At 43.6% G+C, this 21,358-nt stretch overlaps 1 protein-coding gene across 1 annotated transcript in view; it reads left to right on the forward strand.

Moving 5' to 3' along the window:
- TENM1 (teneurin transmembrane protein 1) overlaps positions 1 to 20,000 on the forward strand; it is a 349,073-nt gene extending 329,073 nt beyond the window's left edge. Inside the window, 6 exon segments of the mRNA XM_070952054.1 lie at positions 7,285 to 7,581; positions 9,867 to 10,254; positions 11,862 to 13,082; positions 16,623 to 16,765; positions 19,241 to 19,594; positions 19,596 to 20,000. Of these exon segments, the coding sequence (XP_070808155.1) occupies positions 7,285 to 7,581; positions 9,867 to 10,254; positions 11,862 to 13,082; positions 16,623 to 16,765; positions 19,241 to 19,594; positions 19,596 to 20,000 (2,808 nt within the window).
- The last annotated feature ends 1,358 nt before the right edge of the window (positions 20,001 to 21,358 follow it).

Here is a 21,358-nt window from a genome sequence, read left to right on the forward strand (position 1 = left end):
GGAGATGGCAAAAATTTCATCATACCTTAAAGATCATTCAAATGAAAGATACATATCGGAATGGAGAAGATCGATTGACTATATACAAAAAAAGTATCTGAACAAGAAGATTCATATAGCTTATGAATGAAATATTTTTAAGTAGTTTATGTTTATAGTTTTTGAGTTATAAGGAGTTAAAGATTTAGGGAGAATATGAACGCAATAATTTGTTAGCATATTTTAGCTTTATGTTTGTGAATGCTATACCCTGTGCCTGTTCTGGGAAGTCTAGGGAGGGGGGTGGGGGGGGAAGGAGGGGAAAGGGGGGTGGGAGGGAGGGGGGTTGAGGGGGAAAGGGTGGGCGGGGAGAAAATGTTTGTATTTCCTATAAAACTTTTCAATAAAATAAAATAAAAAAAAGGTCAAACATAGACTTAGGCAGGAAATCCATAGATAAAGCTCTGAAATTCTCATGCTGTCCACTGGTTGTTTGGATTTTATTTTATTTTTTTTATTTTTTTTTGCATTACAGAAAGGTTGTCCTGCCCTTTTCCATTAGGTAGAGTAGAGTAGAGTAGAGTAGAGTAGAGTAGAGTAGAGTAGAGTAGAGTAGAGTAGATGAGATGAGTGTAGAAGAGAGTGTAGAAGAGAAGAGAAGAGAAGAGAAGAGAAGAGAAGAGAAGAGAAGAGAAGAGAAGAGAAGAGAATTCTTTATTGGCCAAGTGTGATTGGATACACAAGTAATTTGTCTTTGTGCATACACTCTCAGTATACATAAAAAGACAAGATACATTTGTCAAGAATCATAAGGTACAACACTTAATGATAGCCATAGAGAACAAATAAGCAATCAAATCATATTAGGAAACATTCAATATAAATTGTAAGGATACCAGCAACAAGGTAACAGTCAAGGTCTTAAGTGGGAGGAGATGGGTGATAGGAACGATGAGAAGATTAATAGTAGTGCAGACTTAGTAAATGGTTAGACAGTGTTGAGGGAATTATTTGTTTAGCAGAGTGATGGCGTTCAGGAAAAAAATTCTTGTGTCTAGTTGTTCTGGTGTGCAGTGCTCTATAGGGTCGTTTTGAGGGTAGGAGTTGATACAGTTTATGTCCAGGATGTGAGGGGTGTGTAAATATTTTCACAGCCCTCTTTTTGACTTGTGCAGTATACAGGTTCTCCATGGAAGGCAGGTTGGTAGTCATTGTTTTTTCTGCAGTTCTAATGATCCTCTGAAGTCTGTGTCTGTCTTGTTGGGTTGCAGAACCAAACCAGACAGTTATGGAGGTGCAGATGACAGACTCAATAATTCCTCTGTAGAACTGTATCAGCAGCTCCTTGAGCAGTTTGAGCTTTCTGAGTTGGTGCAGAAAGAACATTCTTTGCTGTGCTTTTTTGATGACGTTTTTGATGTTAGGTGTCCATTTTAGGTCTTGAGATTTGTTGAAGGCAAGGAGCAAGGAGTGCATGGCAAAAGCATGCTGTTTCCTTGCAGATCTCCGAGAGTGTACTTCTCTCCAATTTATTTTTATTTATTTATTTATTTTTATGCTGCTCATCTTCCGTATGGATGGTGATGTGGTGGCTCAGTGGTTAAGATGTTGGGCTTCTCAGCTGGAAAACCAGCAGCCCAGGTTCAAGACCTGAGCACCACACAACAGGGTGAGCTGCCGTCCTCGCCTCAGCTCCTGCCCACCTAGAGTTTGAAAGCATGACAATGAGAGTAGATAAATAGGTACCACTTTGGTGGGAAGGTAACAGTGCTCTGTGACATCACACTGGCCACGTGACTGTGGAAATTCTCTGGACAGCGCTACCTCAATGGCCTTGAAATGGAGATGAGCGCTGCCTCCTATAGTTGGCAACGAATAGTGGAGTAAAATCTGCAAGGACTCCTTTACCTTTACTTTTACAGTTATTGTTGTTAGTTGCGAAGTTGTGTCTGACCCATCGCGACCCCATGGACAAGGTTTCTTCAGGCCTTTCTGTCCTCTACCATCTCTCGGAGTCCATTTAAGTTCACGCCAACTGCTTCAGTGACTCCATCCAGCCACTTCATTCTCTGCCGTCCCCTTCTTCTTTTGCCCTCAATCTTTCCCAGCATTAGGCTCTTCTCCAGTGAGTCCTTCCTTCTCATTAGGTGGCCAAAGTAGTTGAGTTTCACCTTCAGGATCTGGCCTTCTAAAGAGCAGTCAGGGTTGTTTTCCTCTAGGACTGACCAGTTGGATCGCCTTCCAGTCCAAGGGACTCAGAGCAGGAGTCTTCTCCAGCACCAGAGTTCAAAGGCCTCAATTCTTTGACGCTCAGCATTTCTTACAATACATCTTACATCTTACAGTACATTTACAGTACATCTCCCCTATAAGGTGGGAGCTTATAACTCTGGGCAGCTTAAAGGTTATAAAACAAATAGTATAATTAAACTATATTAAAAATATTAAAACTGCATAGATTAAAATTTTAAAAACTCCACAGAAACCAAAACTAAGAAATGGATGGCACAAAGATAAAGTCTCCTTACTCTGCAAACCACCTCCACCTCCCTCAGGGCTCCAAGCCAGCTGGCAAAGCCAAGTTTTAGTACCTTTCTGGAAGGCCAAAAGGGAGAGGACAGTTCTCAGCTCTTGTGATAAAGAGTGTTCCACAAGGATGGGACCACTGTGGAAAAGGCCCTTTTCTTTGACCCCACCTGCTGGAATTCCTTAGCAGATGGTATCCATAGCACGCCTCGTCCACTGGCATGAATAGAGAGCGGGCAAATCCATTGGGCAGAGATAACTCTCCAGATCGCCTACCCTTTTGCTAAAGAGAGATGGATAGGAACTCTCCCTGAACATCTGGGCAGAGAAACAAATGTCAGTTTGTTACTCTGATGGAGGCCATGCTGCCTGCTTTCTTTCACAAGCCACTAACCACTATCAAACCATGTTACACAATCCCTCTGGCTCTGGTGCAAGCTCACACTGGGTATCTCTTCTCTCTAGTCTGTCTAGTCTAGGGGTCAGCAACCTGCGGCTCCAGAGCCGCATGTGGCTCTTTGGGCCCTCTGCTGTGGCTCCCTGTCAGGTGATACCACCATTGGCTAGCCCCGTCTCTCACCCTCCCCTCCCAGTCTCTCCTCGCCTAGCCTGAGAAGGGCGACGGCAGGGGATGGAGAAGCAGTGAGGGCAGACAGAGAGATGCAGAGAGAGGGGGAGGGAGAGAGAGAGAGAGAGAGACATAGAGAGACAAAAGAGAGTGGGGAGAGGGAGGGGGAGGGGGGAGGGGAGAGAGAGATATGTCAAAAGGATTTTGTGGTTCCTGGTGTTTTTTAACAACTGGTTCTTTGCCCTAATGACCGGCTGAGTAGGTGTGGCTAAGGGGTCATGTGACTGCTAGAAGTGAGTGACATCAAGTTGGCGACGCCCACTCAGGTTTTGTGGCTCTCGGTGTTTTATTTTCTGTGGGAAATAGATCCAAATGGCTCTTTGAGTATTTAAGGTTGCAAACCCCTGGTCTACTCACTCTGGCCTTCTCTCTGGACTGGGCCCATAACCTGTCAGAATATTTACAGCGTGACTACTATTTTGAGACAACCCAGGAGCAAAATACAGGACACAGAGGTTTCTCTTACAAACAGTGGTTTATATACAAGACTTCTATATACAGACATACAAGTGATAGGCATATACCAGGCAATCAATCAATCTTCAACTCTACACGGAGAACTACAATGCAGATAGAACACCACAAGGAGAAAGATACATGAGGAGAGAACGAGATGCCCTCTAATGGCCTCCCTTATATAGACAGCTTCTTAAAGGGCATGACTGCTGACTCATCCTCAGTCTTAAAGGGTTGGTCAGCTTTAAATCATCATTACCCTGACAACAAAGTGTAAGAGTCTGCCTTTCCTCTTCATTTAAGAAAGTAAAACTTTTGAAACAATTAACATTTCAAAAGGAACCTTTTATTGAAAGAAAGGGATTGCAGGACAAAAGAAGCAGGATCTGAGGTTCCCCGCGCAATTCACTTAGGATAAAGCAGTTAGAGACCTCTCCCCTCAGTCCTGCGTTGAATAAGCCAATAAGCCAGGTGTGAAGTTGTTTTGAGAACCGCAGGCTGAAAAGGATATAAGAAGAAAAGAATATATTAACCTCCCAACTTGTCAGATTAGTTTGGAGACAACTGGCCTGATTTACAGGTAGTCCTCAACTTACAACCATTTGTTTAGTGACTGTACGAAGTCACAATGGCACGGGAAAAAAGTAATGTATAGCTGGTCCACACACTTACAACCTTACAACACAGTTTACACACTTATAACCTTACAACACACTTACAACCTTAACAACTGGAGGCTTTCAAGAAGAGGCTGGACTGCCATTTGTCAGAAATGGTATAGGGTCTCCTGCTTGGGCAGAGGTTGGACTAGATGACCTACAAGGTCTCTTCCAACTCTGTTAATCTGTATCTAAATTGTTCTGAGGCATCTCTTGCTGGAGGCTTTGGAACTGAGACAAAACAGATGGCCCTCCCCCCACTTACATTCCCAAGAAGGTAAATCAAAGTACAGGATACATAGGCATCAGGAAAAAGATTATGAACTAAGGAATGCACCCAGGCCAGGGGTGAAATCCAGCAAGTTCTGACAGGTTCTGGAGAACCGGTAGCGGAAATTTTGAGCAATTTGGAGAACCAGTAGTGGAAATTTTGAGCAATTTGGAGAACCGGTAGCAGAAATTTTGATTAGTTCAGAGAACCGGTAGTGGAAATTTTGAGCAGTTTGGAGAACCGGTAGTGGAAATTTTGAGCAGTTTGGAGAACCGGTAGCGGAAATTTTGAGCAATTTGGAGAACCGGTAGCGGAAATTTTGAGCAGTTTGGAGAACCGGTAGCAGAAATTTTGAGCAGTTCGGAGAACCGGTAGCGGAAATTTTGAGCAGTTCAGAGAACTGGCAAATACCACCTCTGGCTGGCCCCAGAGTGGGGTGGGAATGGAGATTTTGCAGTATCCTTCCCCCAGGAGTGGGGAGGAAATGGAGATTTTGCAGTATCCTTCCCCTGCCATGCCCACCAAGCCACGCCCATCAAGCCACACCACACCCACCAAGCCACGTCCACAGAACCAGTAGTAAAAAAATGTGGATTTCACCACTGACCCAGACCGTCTCCCCACCAGAATGGCAGCACCCCGATAGGGATCTATGGGGCCTGACCCAAAGAGAGCCATGAAATTTAAGGAGTGATTAAGGGGCTGAGAGAGTGTTTTGCATACTGTGAGGGCTGCCATACAGGCAAGAAGGAAATCCTTGCCCTTGGCTGTGGTTCAGACTTTATTTCAGGCCAATAAACAACTCATCTCTCCTTCAAGATGGGATTTTGCCTGTCTTAGGAGTTCATTTTCAAAGCCACTTTTGGTCTCTCCAGTCCTGCATTTACACAGAATGATCCGCTGTCATTGTATCAGGTTGGCCTTTATGGCTTTCATTCAACAGGAGTATTAACAGATCCCTCTGGCAGGTGAGTCAATACTTCTTTCCCCCTCAACTCTCCTTAATTAACAGACTTGGGGTTTAAAAGCGAAGACGTCAATAAACTTACAGGGTGAAGAAACTCTGTAGGAAATCTGTTTTCAATTTGACGGAACTGCTCCTCGGGGAGGTCTTGATTAACAGGGTGCATTGAAACTAATGATCTTTTTTTAAAAAAAATGGCCTACAAACAGGGTAATCATTATAGATCTGTCAAATTTGATGGAAAATGGGAGAACAGAATATTCCAAGACTTTCTTCAAGCTACCACAGCAGATGGACAGCAACCATGGCTTGAGAATCCTAAGAAGGGTCACACCCAGTGATGGGATTCAGCCGGTTCGGTCCAGTTCAGGAGAACCGGTTGTTAAATTGCTAGCTGGCCCGAGTCTCCCCGCCCGGCCCCTTCCAGGAGTCCCTACACGGCTCATTTTGGCTCCCAGGTAAGTGCAGGGAGGCCTACTAGGCCCAAAAGGAGCACGGGGGAGGGGGGCAGCATGTCCCCCCGTAACCTATTTTTGCTCCCAGGAGGCTGCAGGGAGGCCTACTAAGGCCAAAATGGGGCACAGGGGTTGCAGCACCCACCCCCACCCCCCAGGGCCCGTTTTTGCTCCTAGGGGGTACAGGAGTCTGAGTGCTGCCTGTCACACCCCATGACCACGCCCACCATGGCCACGCCCACCCAGCCAGTCATCAGGGGAGAGAACCAGTTGTTAAATTATTTGAATCCCACCACTGGTTAGACTTGATTAGTAGTTGGTTGGGAGGCATACGGAAACCTTGCAGTTTTAAGATAGATTGAGAAGCAAAAGCCAAAAAAAAAAAAAAAAAAAAAAAAACCCATCCTGTAAGAAGATAATAGCAAATCACTTCCATATAATTGTCAACAAAATTACAAAGACATCTCCATGAAGTCACTAGGAATCAAGCTTGATTTGTCGAATTCCATTCCACTCATTTCTTTTACTGAGATTGTCATATTGAGTCCGAGTGGAGACTTGGATTCATCCATCATTTGGAACCAAGTTTAATTTGACCAGTTTAGAATGGAATTGAATATGGAATATGGAATAATGAATGGAATATGGAATGCAGTGGTGGGATTCAGCCGGTTCGCACACTTCGGGAGAACCGGTTGTTAACTTTCTGAGCAGTTTGGCAAACTGGTTGTTAGAAGAAATCATTAGGGCAGAGAACCGGTTGTTAAATTACTTGAATCCCACCACTGATGGAATGGAATGGAATATGGAATGGAATGGAATATGGAATATGGAATATGGAATATGGAATGGAATGGAATATGGAATGGAATATGGGATGGAATTAGGAAGGGAATAAAATGGAATACTTTATTTGGCTAAATGTTATTAGAGACAGGAGGAATTAGTTTCCAGTGCAGAAGCTCTCAGTGTACATGCAAAGCAACAGAGTAATAATAATAATAATACCAATAAGAGGGAGTAGTAAAGAAGGTAAGAAGCATAATAATATTACAGTGATACAATGTGGGTAAATATACTTAGACATAAGACAGTATAGAGAATTAGGTGTTCAGCAGAATGATGGCATGAGGGAAAAAACTGTCCCTGTGTCTAGTTATTTTGGCATGCAATGCCTTACAAAGGCATCCCAAGGGGTGAAGTTGAAGTTGAAACCTCTATAATTCTGTAACCAATTTTTTTTCTTGTGGTCATTGCAGCAGCACAGAATTTTGCCACTGCACACGTGTTAAACGGGTTTGAGTCCCGGAACTTATGTGCCATGCCTTTCTTCTTATGTTCTTTAGGCTCACAACAGGAACTTGTTGTCCATTGATTTTGACCACTTAACAAGAACAGGGAAGATCTACGATGACCATCGCAAGTTCACCCTTCGGATCCTCTATGACCAGGCAGGCCGTCCAATTCTTTGGTCGCCCATCAATAAATACAATGAAGTGAACATCACTTACTCCCATTCCGGATTAGTAACATACATCCAGAGAGGAACCTGGACTGAAAAAATGGAGTATGATCCAAATGGGAAGATTATCTCCAGAACGTGGGCGGATGGCAAAATATGGAGCTACACCTATCTAGAAAAGGTTATTAATTGTTGTAACTGGGGAGGAGTAGAGAAAGGAACGATAGCATTTTTGTGTGTTGATTAAGTCAAATGGTGGGGTTGTTCCAGAGGTGAAATTCAGCAGGTTCTGACAGGTTCTGTAGAACCGGTAGCGGAAATTTTGAGCAGTGTGGAGAACTGGCAAAATACCACCTCTGGCTGGCTCCAGAGTGGGGTGGGAACGGAGATTTTGCAATATCCTTCCCCCAGGAGTGAGGAGGAAATGGGGATTTTGCAGTATCCTTCCCCTGGAGTGGGGTGGGAATGGAGATTTTGCAGTATCCTTCCCCTGCCATGCCCAGCAAGCCACACCAGGCCCACCAAGCCATGCCCAGAGAACCGGTAGTAAAAAAAATTGAATTCCACCGCTGAGTTGTTCTCTCCTTTTAGAAATACTAATGAAATGGTTATTGAAAGGCAGAGAGTAGAGAAGGTTTAATTGTCGACATCTTGGTTTAAAATGATCAGGCGGTGGGAAAAGACCATTCTTTAAGATCACAGAGACCTTTTCCCAGTTAGGATTTCCATTAGCCTACAAAACAAGTATATTTAAATGTTTATGGAAATTCTCAGTCATCCAGGTCATAGTTTTCCCAAAGGTGCTTTTTCAAAACGCAACTGTTGTGGTCCGCTAGCAGTCTGCGGAGCTGGCAGCAGAGTCGGACAGTGAGGAGGCTGGGGAGGAACATGGGCCAGTCCTGGAATCTGGGGAAGACTTGGACGAGGGCTCTGTATCGGAGGCAGAGAAAGGGCCATCTGGGAGGTACATACTGCCTCTGGAGCCCAGAGTCAGACCTCAGTAAGGCAGAGCAACAGGGGGAGCCTATTCCCAGTGCACGCATGCGCAAAGCTGCCAGAAGGCAAGAACAGTTAAAACAAAAGGGACGACTCAGGAGTAGGGCTTGGAGATGAGTGGACCCTCCCATAAGACTTAAAAGAGGAGCAAAGGTACGTGGGCCTTTGCAGGAAGCAACATTGTTAATTCTGTGCAGTTTAAGGAATGAAGCTCTGTTTGATTCTGGACTCCGTGTGGCTTTGTCAATTAGGTCTTTGGCAGCGTGTCAAGGGAGATAATGGTGGGTGATTATCAGCCTTATCCTGAAGGACTCTTTACAACTATTTGGGATTCATCTGTGAATGAATAGAATTCACAGCTGTTAAAATAAAACAGATTTTTGGGACTACTCATGTGTTTTACTGACTCAGGAAGCCTAGCTCAGAACAGCAACTGGACTTTCTTTGTCTTTGAAGACATTTCACGTCTCATCCAAGAAGCTTATTCATTTCTGACTGAAGAATCTTCTTGGATGAGAAGCGAAACATCGTCAAGAAAAAACGAAGTCCAGTTGCCTTTTTGAAAAAGCATCTTTGGGACAGGAATGTTTAAAGCTACAGTTCCACCATATTTGGAAGATCCAGACTGGGATAGGTGGACACATTATTTACAATTGAAGCAATTCTTAGAAAAAAAGATACTCTCAACTGCATGCAATCTATAAATAAGCCATCAATATCCTGTAAACTCCAATATGATGTTTTGGTTATCACCTTTAGAGCGCTTCATGGCTTAGGACCTGGATACTTACGGGACCGCCTGCTACCATTAATAGCCTCCCACCGGCCGGTACACTCTCATAGAGAGGGGCTTCTTCAAGTGCCGTCAGCCAAACAATGTCGACTGGCGGCCCCCAGGGGGAGAGCCTTCTCTGTGGGGACACCTACTATCTGGAATGAGCTCCCCCCGGAGATACGGAGGATCTGCGCATCTTCCGTCGTGCTCTCAAGACTTTTTTATTCCATCAAGCCGGCCTGGCCTAAATCTTTCCTCTTTAAAATGTAAATTTTAATTTGTTTTTAAAATTATTGGGTGTTTTAAATTTGTCTTGGCCAAATTGTTTAATTCGGTTTTATTTTGTTTTTAAATTTTGTATTTATGTGTGGCTGTTCATCGCCCTGAGTCCTTCAGGAGTAGGGCGGTATACAAATCCAATAAATGAAATGAAAAAATGAAAATGAAATGTTCTCCCATATTCTCCTGGGAATATGATCACCCTGAGATCTCTTGATATATTCGATGAAATGTCTTACTTCAGTCTAGTTCCTTATCCTCTCTACACTATCTAAAAAAATGCATTTGTGTGCCCTCTTGAAGCAAATCCCCTGGTTGAAATGGCGTTTGCAGTGTAGGTATCCTGATTTATGCATCCCACCAAGGTCCCTGGAAAGGCTTATTTCCTAACGTTTTTGATTTTTTTTCCCTTTCAGTCTGTGATGCTTCTTCTGCATAGTCAGCGCCGCTACATCTTTGAACATGACCAGTCGGATTACCTGCTGTCTGTCACCATGCCAAGCATGGTCCGACACAGTTTTCAAACCATGCTCTCTGTTGGCTACTATCGAAATCTTTACTCTCCGCCAGACAGCAGTGCCTCCTTCGTCCAGGACTTTTCCAAAGATGGTCGGCTCTTGCAATCTTTCTATCCAGGAACAGGCCGCCGAGTTCTTTACCAATATACACCCCAGTCCAAGCTCTCCGAGATCCTTTACGATACCACACAGGTCTCCTTTACTTATGAAGAATCATCTGGCGTTATTAAAACCATACACTTGATGCATGATGGATTTATTTGCACCATCAGATACAGGCAAACAGGTGGGTTAAGATTAGGTTCCTACTAGGTTTCACTTGTTCTTGGCAACTATTCACCATTCTCATGAAGACCTGCTACCGTGAGGTTCAACTTTTCTTTTATACAAAGACGCTATTTTTAAAGCTTTTGGATAAATCTGTTCTGGATTCCATTTAGTTATCCATTAAACCTTTTTATTTGTTAGAGTGACTAAGTAAACAAATAACATAACGATAGTCTCCGGTGCCTATAGTCCCTGATGCAGTGTTGGAATTCAGCCAGTTTGGGCTGATTCGGGCCAGTTAACCGGTTGTTAAATTGCTGGCTGGCCATGCCCAGCCCCTTCCAGGAGCCCCCACGAACCCCATTTTGGCTCCTACTAGTCCCAAAACAGGGCACAGGGGGTGCGGTATGGCACATCCGTGCCCCATTTTTGCTCCCAGGAGGCTGCAGAGAGGCCTACTAGGCCCAAAATGGTGCACGGGGTGTGTGGTGCGGGCCCCTGCAACCCGTTTTTGCTCCCAGAAGGCTACAGAGATGCCTACTGGGCCCAAAACGGGGCACGGGGGTGGGAGGCGTGCCCCCGCTCCACAGGCCATTTTGGGCCTAGTAGGCCTCTCTGCAGCCTCCTGGGAGCAAAAACAGGCCGCGGGGGGGCACATCCCCCGCCACTCGTTTTTGCTCTCACGGGGGTGCAGGAGGCCGAGTGCTGCCTGACACACCCCATGGCCATGCCCACCATGGCCACACCCACCCAGCCAGTTATTAGGGCAGAGAACTGGTTGTTAAATTATTTGAATCCCACCACTGCCCTGATGTCTTCTGATTTGCCAGATCTTTGGACAACTACCTAAAGTATTTAATTTTGTAATGGGATAGGATTGGAAAATTATAGTGAAGCAATATTAGATGTATGTAAGTAGCTTAAAAAGATGTGTGTTTTTAATTTTTATTATAGCAGTGTCCTAGTATTTCAGAATTAAAACTCCAGAATTAAGAATGGTGACTGGAATTCTGTATGGCTAGAAGATGGTTTAAGATATCTGTTGCAATGTATATCCTGCTGTTTCACAAACCTATAAGTTATGCAATAATGGCATCCATCAAATTTAGTATAGGTTTGTTTGGGTAAGATACGGTTTAAACTGTATAATTTTAAAGCTAAAATACCTTTAAAAAGGTATTTTAATCTTCATCTGAGAAGATGAAGATTATGATAGTGTGTTGGATAGAATATGGTAGTACTGCCTCTTGTGTGGCACAATCATTTCATATAGTATCACTAAGAAATGCTTCCAAGAATATATGTAATATATATTAACTCTAACATAGTTAATAATTAAATTCTAAGTAATAATTCCAAAATCTATAGTGTCTTAACAAAGTTGTCCACTCCCCACAAAATGAACAACTTTTAAATGGTCTGAAGAACTTGAAAGTTTCCTGACAATTGTGCGGGTTTTTAATTAGGCATAATAAAGATACATCTTTATGATAATTTTTGAGATCTTTTTTCTCCTAGTGGATTCCCCCGGTTGCTAACTTGTTGGTTACCTAAATGTATGTGTCTCCCCCAGTATCCTTGGGCAGCTTTCTCTTCTTAACTACCCATTTTACTTTTTATCTATAGGACCACTAATTGGCCGACAGATATTCAGATTTAGTGAAGAAGGGCTCGTGAATGCCAGATTTGATTACAGCTACAACAACTTTCGGGTAACCAGCATGCAAGCAATGATCAATGAAACTCCACTCCCTATCGATCTGTACCGTTACGTGGACGTGTCTGGGAAAACAGAACAATTTGGGAAATTCAGCGTAATCAATTATGACTTAAATCAAGTGATTACCACCACCATGATGAAGCATACCAAAATTTTCAGTGCCAACGGCCAAGTGATAGAAGTGCAATATGAAATTCTGAAATTCATTGCCTACTGGATGACCATTCAGTATGACAACATGGGACGTATGGTGATATGTGACATCCGAGTAGGAGTAAACGCCAACATCACAAGGTACTTTTATGAATACGATGCTGATGGACAACTTCAGACTGTCTCTGTGAACGACAAAACTCAATGGCGCTACAGCTATGACCTCAATGGAAATATCAACTTACTCAGCCATGGGAACAGTGCACGGCTCACTCCTTTGAGGTACGACCTTCGGGACCGCATCACAAGGCTAGGAGATCTTCAGTACAAGGTGGATGAAGATGGCTTCCTTAAACAAAGAGGGAATGACATTTTTGAGTACAACTCCAATGGTTTCCTGAGCAGAGCTTACAACAGGGTTTCTGGTTGGACAGTCCAGTTTTGCTATGATGGTTTGGGACGACGAGTGGCCAGCAAGTCAAATCTAGGTCAACACTTGCAGTTCTTCTACGCAGATCTCTCCAATCCAGTAAGAATTACTCACTTGTACAACCACAGTAGTTCAGAAATCACATCCCTTTATTACGATCTCCAAGGTCACTTGATAGCTATGGAGTTAAGCAGTGGCGAAGAGTACTATGTAGCTTGTGACAACACAGGGACACCCTTAGCTGTCTTCAGCAGCCGAGGGCAAGTGATCAAAGAAATCCTTTACACGCCTTACGGTGAGATCTATCAGGATACCAACCCAGATTTTGAAGTTGTTATCGGTTTTCATGGTGGGCTGTATAATTCTTTGACTAAGTTGGTGCACTTGGGACAAAGAGATTATGATGTCATTGCTGGACGTTGGACAAGCCCAAACCATCGCATCTGGGAAGAACTGAAGAATGTCCCCAAACCATTTAATCTGTATGCATTTGAAAATAATTATCCAGCTGGCCAAATACAAGATGTGGCGAAATATACTACAGGTAAGACATGACTTAATTTTCTGGCTATTCATTTGGTTAAACTGAGGTTAGTGAGCTTCATTGTAGATTTCTGTAGACTGGCTATAGAGAGTCCCAATTGTCCATGAAGCTTGTTGGATGAGAAGTAAAACGTCTTCAAAGAAAAATCAGAAAGCCGGGTTGCCTCTTGAAAAAAGCACCTTTGGGATTTCTGTACACTGATCGAAGTGGATCTTCTCTGAATCTTTTGTTTCATACTTATATAGGTCACCGTTTCCCCTAAGGAGAACAAATCAGTTATCCATGCTGTTCTCATATGATAGTCATATGCACTGGGTTAGACTGGAAGAATGTTGCGTGCTCAATTGTATTCAGTTCCATTACCCAACTAGATGGCATCATCGGTGCTAACATCTGCTTGAAAATCATCAAACTCGGAGAGCCCACAGTTCGATCCTGAGCTACAAATGTTCAACCCTGAGCTACGCTGCACCAGAAAGAATGCAAAGAGCAACTAAGATGATTAGGGGACTGGAGGCTAAAACATATGATGAATGGTTGCAGGAACTGGGCATGGCTAGGGAAGAGAAGGACCAGGGGAGACAGGATAGCAGTCTTCCAATATTTGAGGGGCTGCTACAGAGAGGAAGGGGTCAAGCTATCTTCCAAAGCATGGAAGGCCAGAAAACGAATAATGGATGGAAACTGATCAAGGAAAGATTCAACCTGGAAATAAGGAGAAATTTTCTGACAGTGAGATCAATCAACCCATGGAACAGAAGCTGCCTTCAGAAGTTGTGGGATCTTCATCACTGGAAGCTTTCAAGAAGAGACTGGACTGCCATCTGTCAGAAATGGTGTAGGGTCTCCTGCTTTGGCGGGGAGTTGGACTAGATGACCTACAAGGTCCCTTCCAACTCTGTTAATTTGTATCTGTAAATATTCATTGGTTCTTAAAACATATCAGCAAACACATAAGTCTATAAAATATACTTTAAAACCCTGAAATCTCATGAGTTTTCTGGGATATTTGGCATTCTCACCTGAAGCCTGGTGAGATATATCCATGTTAAAAAAATTAATATAATTTGGAAAGGGTCAATTTATTGAGTAATGGTTATCTGGAGCCTAAAGAGGCTCTTTCCAGGGTCTCAACATCTTGATCTTGGTGACCAAAACTGGAGCAGGTATTCCCAGTGTGGTCTCACCAGCATGATATAAAGTGGTACGATCACTTCTTGTCCTTTCTTGGCACTGTCCTTCCATTGAAGACTATGATTGCAGTGGTTTTTTTGGCAGTTACAGCACACTGCTGGCTCATATTTAAGCGGTGATCCGCTAGGACAGTGATGGTGAACCTTTTCAGCACCGAGTGCCCATACTAGAACACACGTATGCCAGAGCGCTGGAAATCCAAAGATCAGCTGGCCGGTGCACATGCACCTAGTTTTTGGGCACACGCCGGCCAGTTGGTCTTTCCATGCGCCGGAGCGCCAGAAACCAGAAGACAGCTGGCCGGTGCACATGCACCTGGTCTTTGGGCGTGCGCCAGCCAGCTGGTCTTCATGTACGCTGGAGCACAGGAAGCCCGAAGATCAGCTGGCTGGTGCCGCATGCACACTGGCCAGATGGTCTTCGGGTTTCTGGCGCACACGAAGACCAGCTGACCAGTGTACATGAGTGCGCAGGAAATCAGAAGACCAGCCGGCGATGGCACGCATACCATAGGTTCACCATCACGGCACTAGGACATATAAATTCCTTTTGCAGTTACTTCTGTTGAGCCAAGTACCACCTATTTTATTCCTATGTGTTTGATTTTTCCTGCCTAAGTGAAGAATGTAAAATGAGGTGAAAAAGAAGACATTTGCTTATAGTTTCATCCTTTGCATATTATCTGGCTGTAGATCAGAGGAGTCCAATCTTGGCACCTTTAAGGCTTGTGGACTTCAACTCCCAGAATTCCCCAGCCCCCACGGAATTCTGGGAGTTGAAGTCCACAAATCTTAAAATGGCCAAGGTTGGAGACCCTACCTGTAGATCTTATTCAATTCAGTTAGTGCTGATCAAGACAGGTAGAGCGTGGGGGTATTTCAGCAGGGACGGGAGTGGCTGTTGAAGATTTTTAGGATCGTTGAGAAATTCCACTACTTCCTTTCCTCTTACGAAGGAGCTGAAATGGAAAGTAGGTAGCCCTGCCGTTTTCCAACTGAGAAGCAATCTTCTCCCTTTCTTTTCTAATAAAAGCCTCCTGCAGAATTAATAAAAGCACAGCACAAGAGTTGGAGCCGCCAGACTAATTATTTAGAAGTCATGATCCCAAAGGAAGAAGAGGTGAAGAAGGAAGATGAAAACAAATGTACCTGCACTTTTCTTAAAAAGTTTAAATAGTCGTGATGTCCTGCTGTACTTTTTAAATATTTTATCAACGTTACATAATTTAAAGAGGCAAGCAAAGGAAGAAATTGTACAGCGCAGGACGTATTCCATCCTTAGTACAGGTCAGGACAATTATTACAGGGGAGAGCTGCAGTTACGATGTGGGGGAACAGCCCTGGGAGACAATGAGGAAAGCAGCAGGCAGGGGAACAGGTAAGAGGCAGATGTGCCCACAGCAGGAATAGGACGTGGCAAACATCTCAAAAGGGACCTTCCCTAGTTTTTTTACTGTAAAGGTGAGGGGAAAGAAACATTCTTTCAGACCTGAAAGGTTCTGTTAAGGTAACTTTACGTTAAAGTAGAATTAGTTCATCTGTTAACAATCAACCCATGGAACAGAAGTTGCCTTCGGAAGTTGTGGGAGCTTCATCACTGGAAGCTTTCAAGAAGAGACTGGACTGCCATCTGTCAGAAGTGGTGTAGGGCAATGTTGGTGAACCTTTTTGGCACTGAGTGCCGAAATGGGAGTTTGTGCACGTATGGGAGAGACCGAAAGACCAGCTCCCTGGCGCGCGCACACGGGAGCACCGAAAATCAGAAGAGGAGCTTCCTGGCGCGCATGCGCGGGAACACCGGAAGAGGAGCTGACCCTCTGGTTTCCAGCATGTACATGTGCACCGGTCACCTGGTTTTCTGGTTTCTGGCACACATGTGCACACGAAGACCAGCTAGCCAGCATGCATGTGCACTGGAACCCGGAACAGCAACGAGCAACGTCTGGCGTGCCTGGAGAGATGGCCCTGTGTGCCACTTCTGGCACGTGTGCCATAGGTTCGCCATCACAGGTGTAGGGTCTCCTGCTTGGGTGGGGGGTTGGACTAGATGACCTACAAGGTCCCTTCCAACTCTGTTAATCTGGGCATGCTTCCTAATTGGACTACCTCACAAGGCTGATACTGCTGCCCACTCTTCCAAACATTTCTAGTCGGATTTTTCTCACTCCCCTCACTTCCCAAACAGAAATATTTAAGAGACTTTTAATATTTGGGAAAATTTGTTTCACCACAGTGTTTCCAGTATACGGGTTTCATAGAGATCTTAATCAAAGAAGATGCTTTTTTAATGTTCAGAAATTCTTTGCTGTTATACAGGTGTTTGTCCTCTTCTTGGTTTCCTTGATAGATATCGGAAGTTGGCTTGAACTGTTTGGGTTTCAGCTTCACAATGTGCTTCCTGGGTTCCCAAAGCCAGAGATGGATGCTGTGGACACAACCTATGAGCTTCTGCAGCTTCAAACCAAGACCCAAGAGTGGGATCCTGGAAAGGTAGGCCAAAGACTTCTGAAGAAATTAAGTTGGAGAAAGCTGATGACACCCAATGATAGGAGTAATAATATCACAAGCGGGAGAGGGAATTCACAGGGCAAATACAAATCTGTGCACAAATCACGTAGAGCTCTTTGTAGTCTTATGAAGCCAGAGTATTTCAGTAAAGATGGAGAAGATCGTTTTTTTTTGTTGTTCTTTCTCTGATGGAGAAAGGGTCTTGGCTGATGTCCCCTTCTTTGAGTGGGTTATTGATAGCAATAGCAACAGCACTTAGATTTATCTACCGCTTCACAGTGCTTTACAGCCCTCTCTAAGCAGTTTGCTCCCAACAATCTGGGTCCTCATTTTACCCACCTCGGAAGGATGGAAGGCTGAGTCAATCTTGAGCTGGTCAGGATTGAACTGCTGACAGTGGGCAGAATTAGCTTGCGATACTGCATTTTAACTAGAGGGAGGGAGGGAGGGAGGGAAGGAAGGGCAATACCAATAGCAGGTAGATTTATATACCACTTCACAGTGCTTTACAGCCCTCTCTAAGCAGTTTACAGAGTCAGCATATTGGGTTCCTCACGATGAGGATCCTCATTTTACTGACCTTGGATGGATTGAACCTTGAGCTGGTCAGGATTGAACTGCCGAACTGCTGGCACTCGGTAGAATTAGCCTGCAATACTGCATTCTAACCACTGTGCCACCACGGCTCTAGGTGTAGGAGATGAACAGGCTGAGCTCAAGAGAGGAGTCAAATGTGTCATCAGTCCCCTCGCACCCACAAGAGATCTAAGTTCAGTCTGTCGAAGCGTGAATCAGCCTCATTCCCCCCCTGGGGAAACTGTAATTAATTAGAGGTGAATGGATTTTGTTTTCCATGCTGTATACTTTTAAAGAAAGAAAACCCAAATGTATTCTAAGAAACGTTTTATTATAAAAGTAAAAAAACTAGCTAACTACATTTTTACCGGCAGTTATCTCAGAGATGAACAAAAAAAGTAGAAATCAGGAAGTTAGAAAAGAAAGAATGTAGACATGTGCAGTAGCTCAGAAATCACAAGACAGTCTTATCTCAGTTGCTACAGATAAATTCTCTGGCAGACTACCCTACTGCTCAGAATGGAAGCTCAGCTGGCAAACACTTAACGCAGTGACACAGCCCACCTTGAATTCCTTCTATCCTTAACTATCACCAATTTCCTTTGTCTGTTAGTAGTTCAGATTCTTGTCGAGAGCGTAATCTTGCAATAAATCTTTATGCCCACTTGAACTGCCTGGGTCTCCTGATTTCCCTGGTGCTTGACAATTGATTAAGGTTGGAAGTATGCAAAGATTCTGTGAATATAGTGTGTGGAATCTAGCAGGGCACTGCTTATCTTCCTTCCTTCCTTCCTTCCTTCCTTCCTTCCTTCCTTCCTTCCTTCCTTCCTTCCTTCTTTCCTTCCCTCCCTCCCTCCCTCCCTCCCTCCCTCCCTTTAAAACTTAATAGCACAACCAACCTAAACATAGTCCAAGTGCTCAGAGACACAATCTGTGCCTTCCAACCTGTAAGAAATGTAATACATTACATTGCCTTTTGGTTATGAAGAATTATTAATAGTAATAATTAATAATTGTAACCCCGTTTCTTCCAACCTGAAATATAGGAGGCAGAAGATTGCATTGAGCGACAGTGGGGCATTTTAAAATGTTTTAATCACATTCATACCAAACAAACCTTAAGTCAGGAATGGCCATCATCGGTAATTGGAAAGGGACACTCATTCTCAAGCACAGCTTCACTAAAATCTACAATTTCTGCATTATTTGTAGGAAATAATTCTCCTCCACTGTACAAAATGTTAAGTACCGGTAGGTGCAGACCAAGAAGTTCCATATCCAGTCAATAAAGTGACGGAAGGACAGATTTTAAGATCAGTTGTTCAGTTCTGGAAACTCACAAATATATCTCAAAGAGCAGGCATCTGGAAATGAGACTTCCAGTGCAATTTTGTTTTCTCATTTCATCAGTCTTGCAGAATATGCATCCACATCCACGCTCTCAAACTGTTACTCATGACAACTTTCCTGCACCAATGTTTGGAAATTCCCAGGCAGGGAATTCAATGAAAAGTTTGTATTGTGTTGTGTTGCTCTAATAAACTATTTTCACTTTTGATACTGTCTTCTTCCTTTCTTCTCCTTCCTTCCTTTCTTCTTTCCCTCCCTCTTTCCTTCCTTCCCCTGTTTTCCTTTCCTTTCCTTTCCTTTACGTTCCTTTCCTTTCCTTCCTTCCATCCTTCCTTCCCTCCCTGCCCTTCCTTCCTTCCTTCCTTCCTTTCCTTTCCTTTCCTTTCTTTCTTCCTTCCTTCCTTCCTTCCTTCCTTCCTTCCTTCCTTCCTTCCTTCCTTCCTTCCTTCCTTCCTTCCCTCCCTCCCTCCCTCCCTCCCTCCCTCCCTCTCTGCCCTTCCTTGCTTGCTTCCCTGCTTCCTTCCTTCCCAGACTATTCTTGGCATTCAGTGTGAACTACAGAAACAACTCCGGAACTTCATTTCCTTGGACCAGCTTCCCATGACCCCCAAATACAGTGACGGTCGATGTACAGAGCGGGCAAAACAACCCCAATTTGCTGCAGTTCCTTCAGTCTTTGGGAAGGGCATCAAATTCGCGATTAAAGATGGGCAGGTAACAGCAGACATTATCGGCGTAGCCATTGAGGACAGCCGACGCATCGCTGCCATCCTCAATGGCGCCCATTACCTGGAGAACCTCCATTTCACCATCGATGGACGAGACACGCACTACTTCATCAAACTCGGGTCTTTGGAAGAAGACCTCTCTCTCATAGGCAACACCGGGGGGGCGGCGGATCTTGGAGAACGGGGTCAACGTCACGGTGTCACAAATGACTTCGGTCATCAACGGGAGGACAAGACGATTTGCGGACATTCAACTCCAGCATGGTTTTTTGTGCTTTAACGTTCGATACGGAACGACCATTGAAGAAGAGAAAAACCACGTTTTGGAGATCGCCCGGCAAAGAGCTGTGCTACAAGCTTGGACTAAGGAACAAAAGCGACTGCAAGACGGTGAAGAAGGTACAAGGGCTTGGACAGAGGGGGAGAAGCAACAGCTTTTGAGCACTGGGAAAGTGCAGGGTTATGACGGATATTTTGTCTTATCTGTGGAGCAGTATCTAGAACTTGCAGACAGTGCCAACAATATTCACTTTATGAGACAGAGTGAAATAGGCAGAAGGTAACAGACCTACAAGCGACATGTTTCCTGCCTTCACATCACCAAAGACTGCCTGTTTTTAAATGAAGATGTTAAGTAACAGTTTATTGTATTGGTTTTTCTAGAGCAGAACTCTGTGTATATATAAATATAGAGGGGGAAAGAAAACATATCCTACTGCCTTTAAATGTGACAGAAGATGGTATTTTAATATAGTTTGTTTAAATGCTTTGGGAGATGGCAATGGTTCTTCGTTCTAAGGCGGTTATATTCAGTGTTTGGGTGCAGCACTTTCAGTGTTGAACGTCAATCAGAGAGAATCCAGATGAGCAAAATATTTAATATACTGTCTCCTTTCCTTTCTTCAGAATCAGCTTTTTGGTTTCTTAGCTTGCCCACAACATGTTAAAAAAAAACAACAACGATGGAGCCAAGCATGAATTGCTTGGTTTTGCTCATGACCCCTCTCAAAACCATCTTTGCAGACTACACTTTGGGTATCTCATTATATATATAACAAACTATTCTAAAAATACGAGTTCCAGGTATCTTAGTAAAGAAAGAAGCAGACATTCTGTGAGCTCCGGAACATAAAATTTTAAAATAATTTTGAAAAATTATTCTACTATGCCATTAATCAATTTGGCCATTGCGTGTGTAAAAGGCCCTTCCATCCATCTCCCACTTGTAATTAGCTGTGTTGTTTTTGCTGTCGTCATGCTGGATGATGGAGGCTTAATTCCTACTGTTTCCTGTTTAATGGCATATAAAGGCAGAGATCTCTGTAATGGTAGTTTAATACTCTGGTGATGTCAGCAGATGGCTGACGAAAGCTTAGTAGAATAAAATGTTTTAATTATTTTAAAATTTTAAGTTCTGGAGCTCGCAGAATGTCTGCTTCTTTCTTTATATATATGTAAAACTGTTTTGCCACAAGCCATTTAGTCCATTGAAAATAAACCAAATTTTAGTTGTTGCCTTATAAGAAAAGATTAAAACGAATTCCGCTTAGAATTCCGAGGTTAAAAAAAAGAAGAAGAAGTCATGTGTTGGTTCTAAGTTTGTGAACAGAATGGACACTAGTTAGGGATGAATGCCAATTACTGGGAATTTCCCTTTCCCCCCCCCCCATTTTTTTGTCAGGAATTAATTAAATAAATAAATAATAAAAAGAGCACTTGGATAGAAAAGCCGGTTGCGTTTACTTTAGTAACTTTGTGTTGCAGCCAATATACCATCTGTGTCAGGGGTCTCCAACCTTGGCAACTTTAAGACTTGTGGAATTCAACTCTCAGAGTTCCTCAGCCAGCTTTGCTGGCTGAGGAACTCTGTGAGTTGAAGTCCACAAGACTTAAAGTTGCCAAGGTTGGAGACCTCTGATCT

This window comes from Pituophis catenifer, unplaced genomic scaffold (genome assembly GCF_029215685.1).
Source record: "Pituophis catenifer annectens isolate HBS135680 unplaced genomic scaffold, rPitCat1.0.hap2 SCAF_11, whole genome shotgun sequence".
Classification (NCBI taxonomy): Eukaryota; Metazoa; Chordata; class Lepidosauria; order Squamata; family Colubridae; genus Pituophis; species Pituophis catenifer.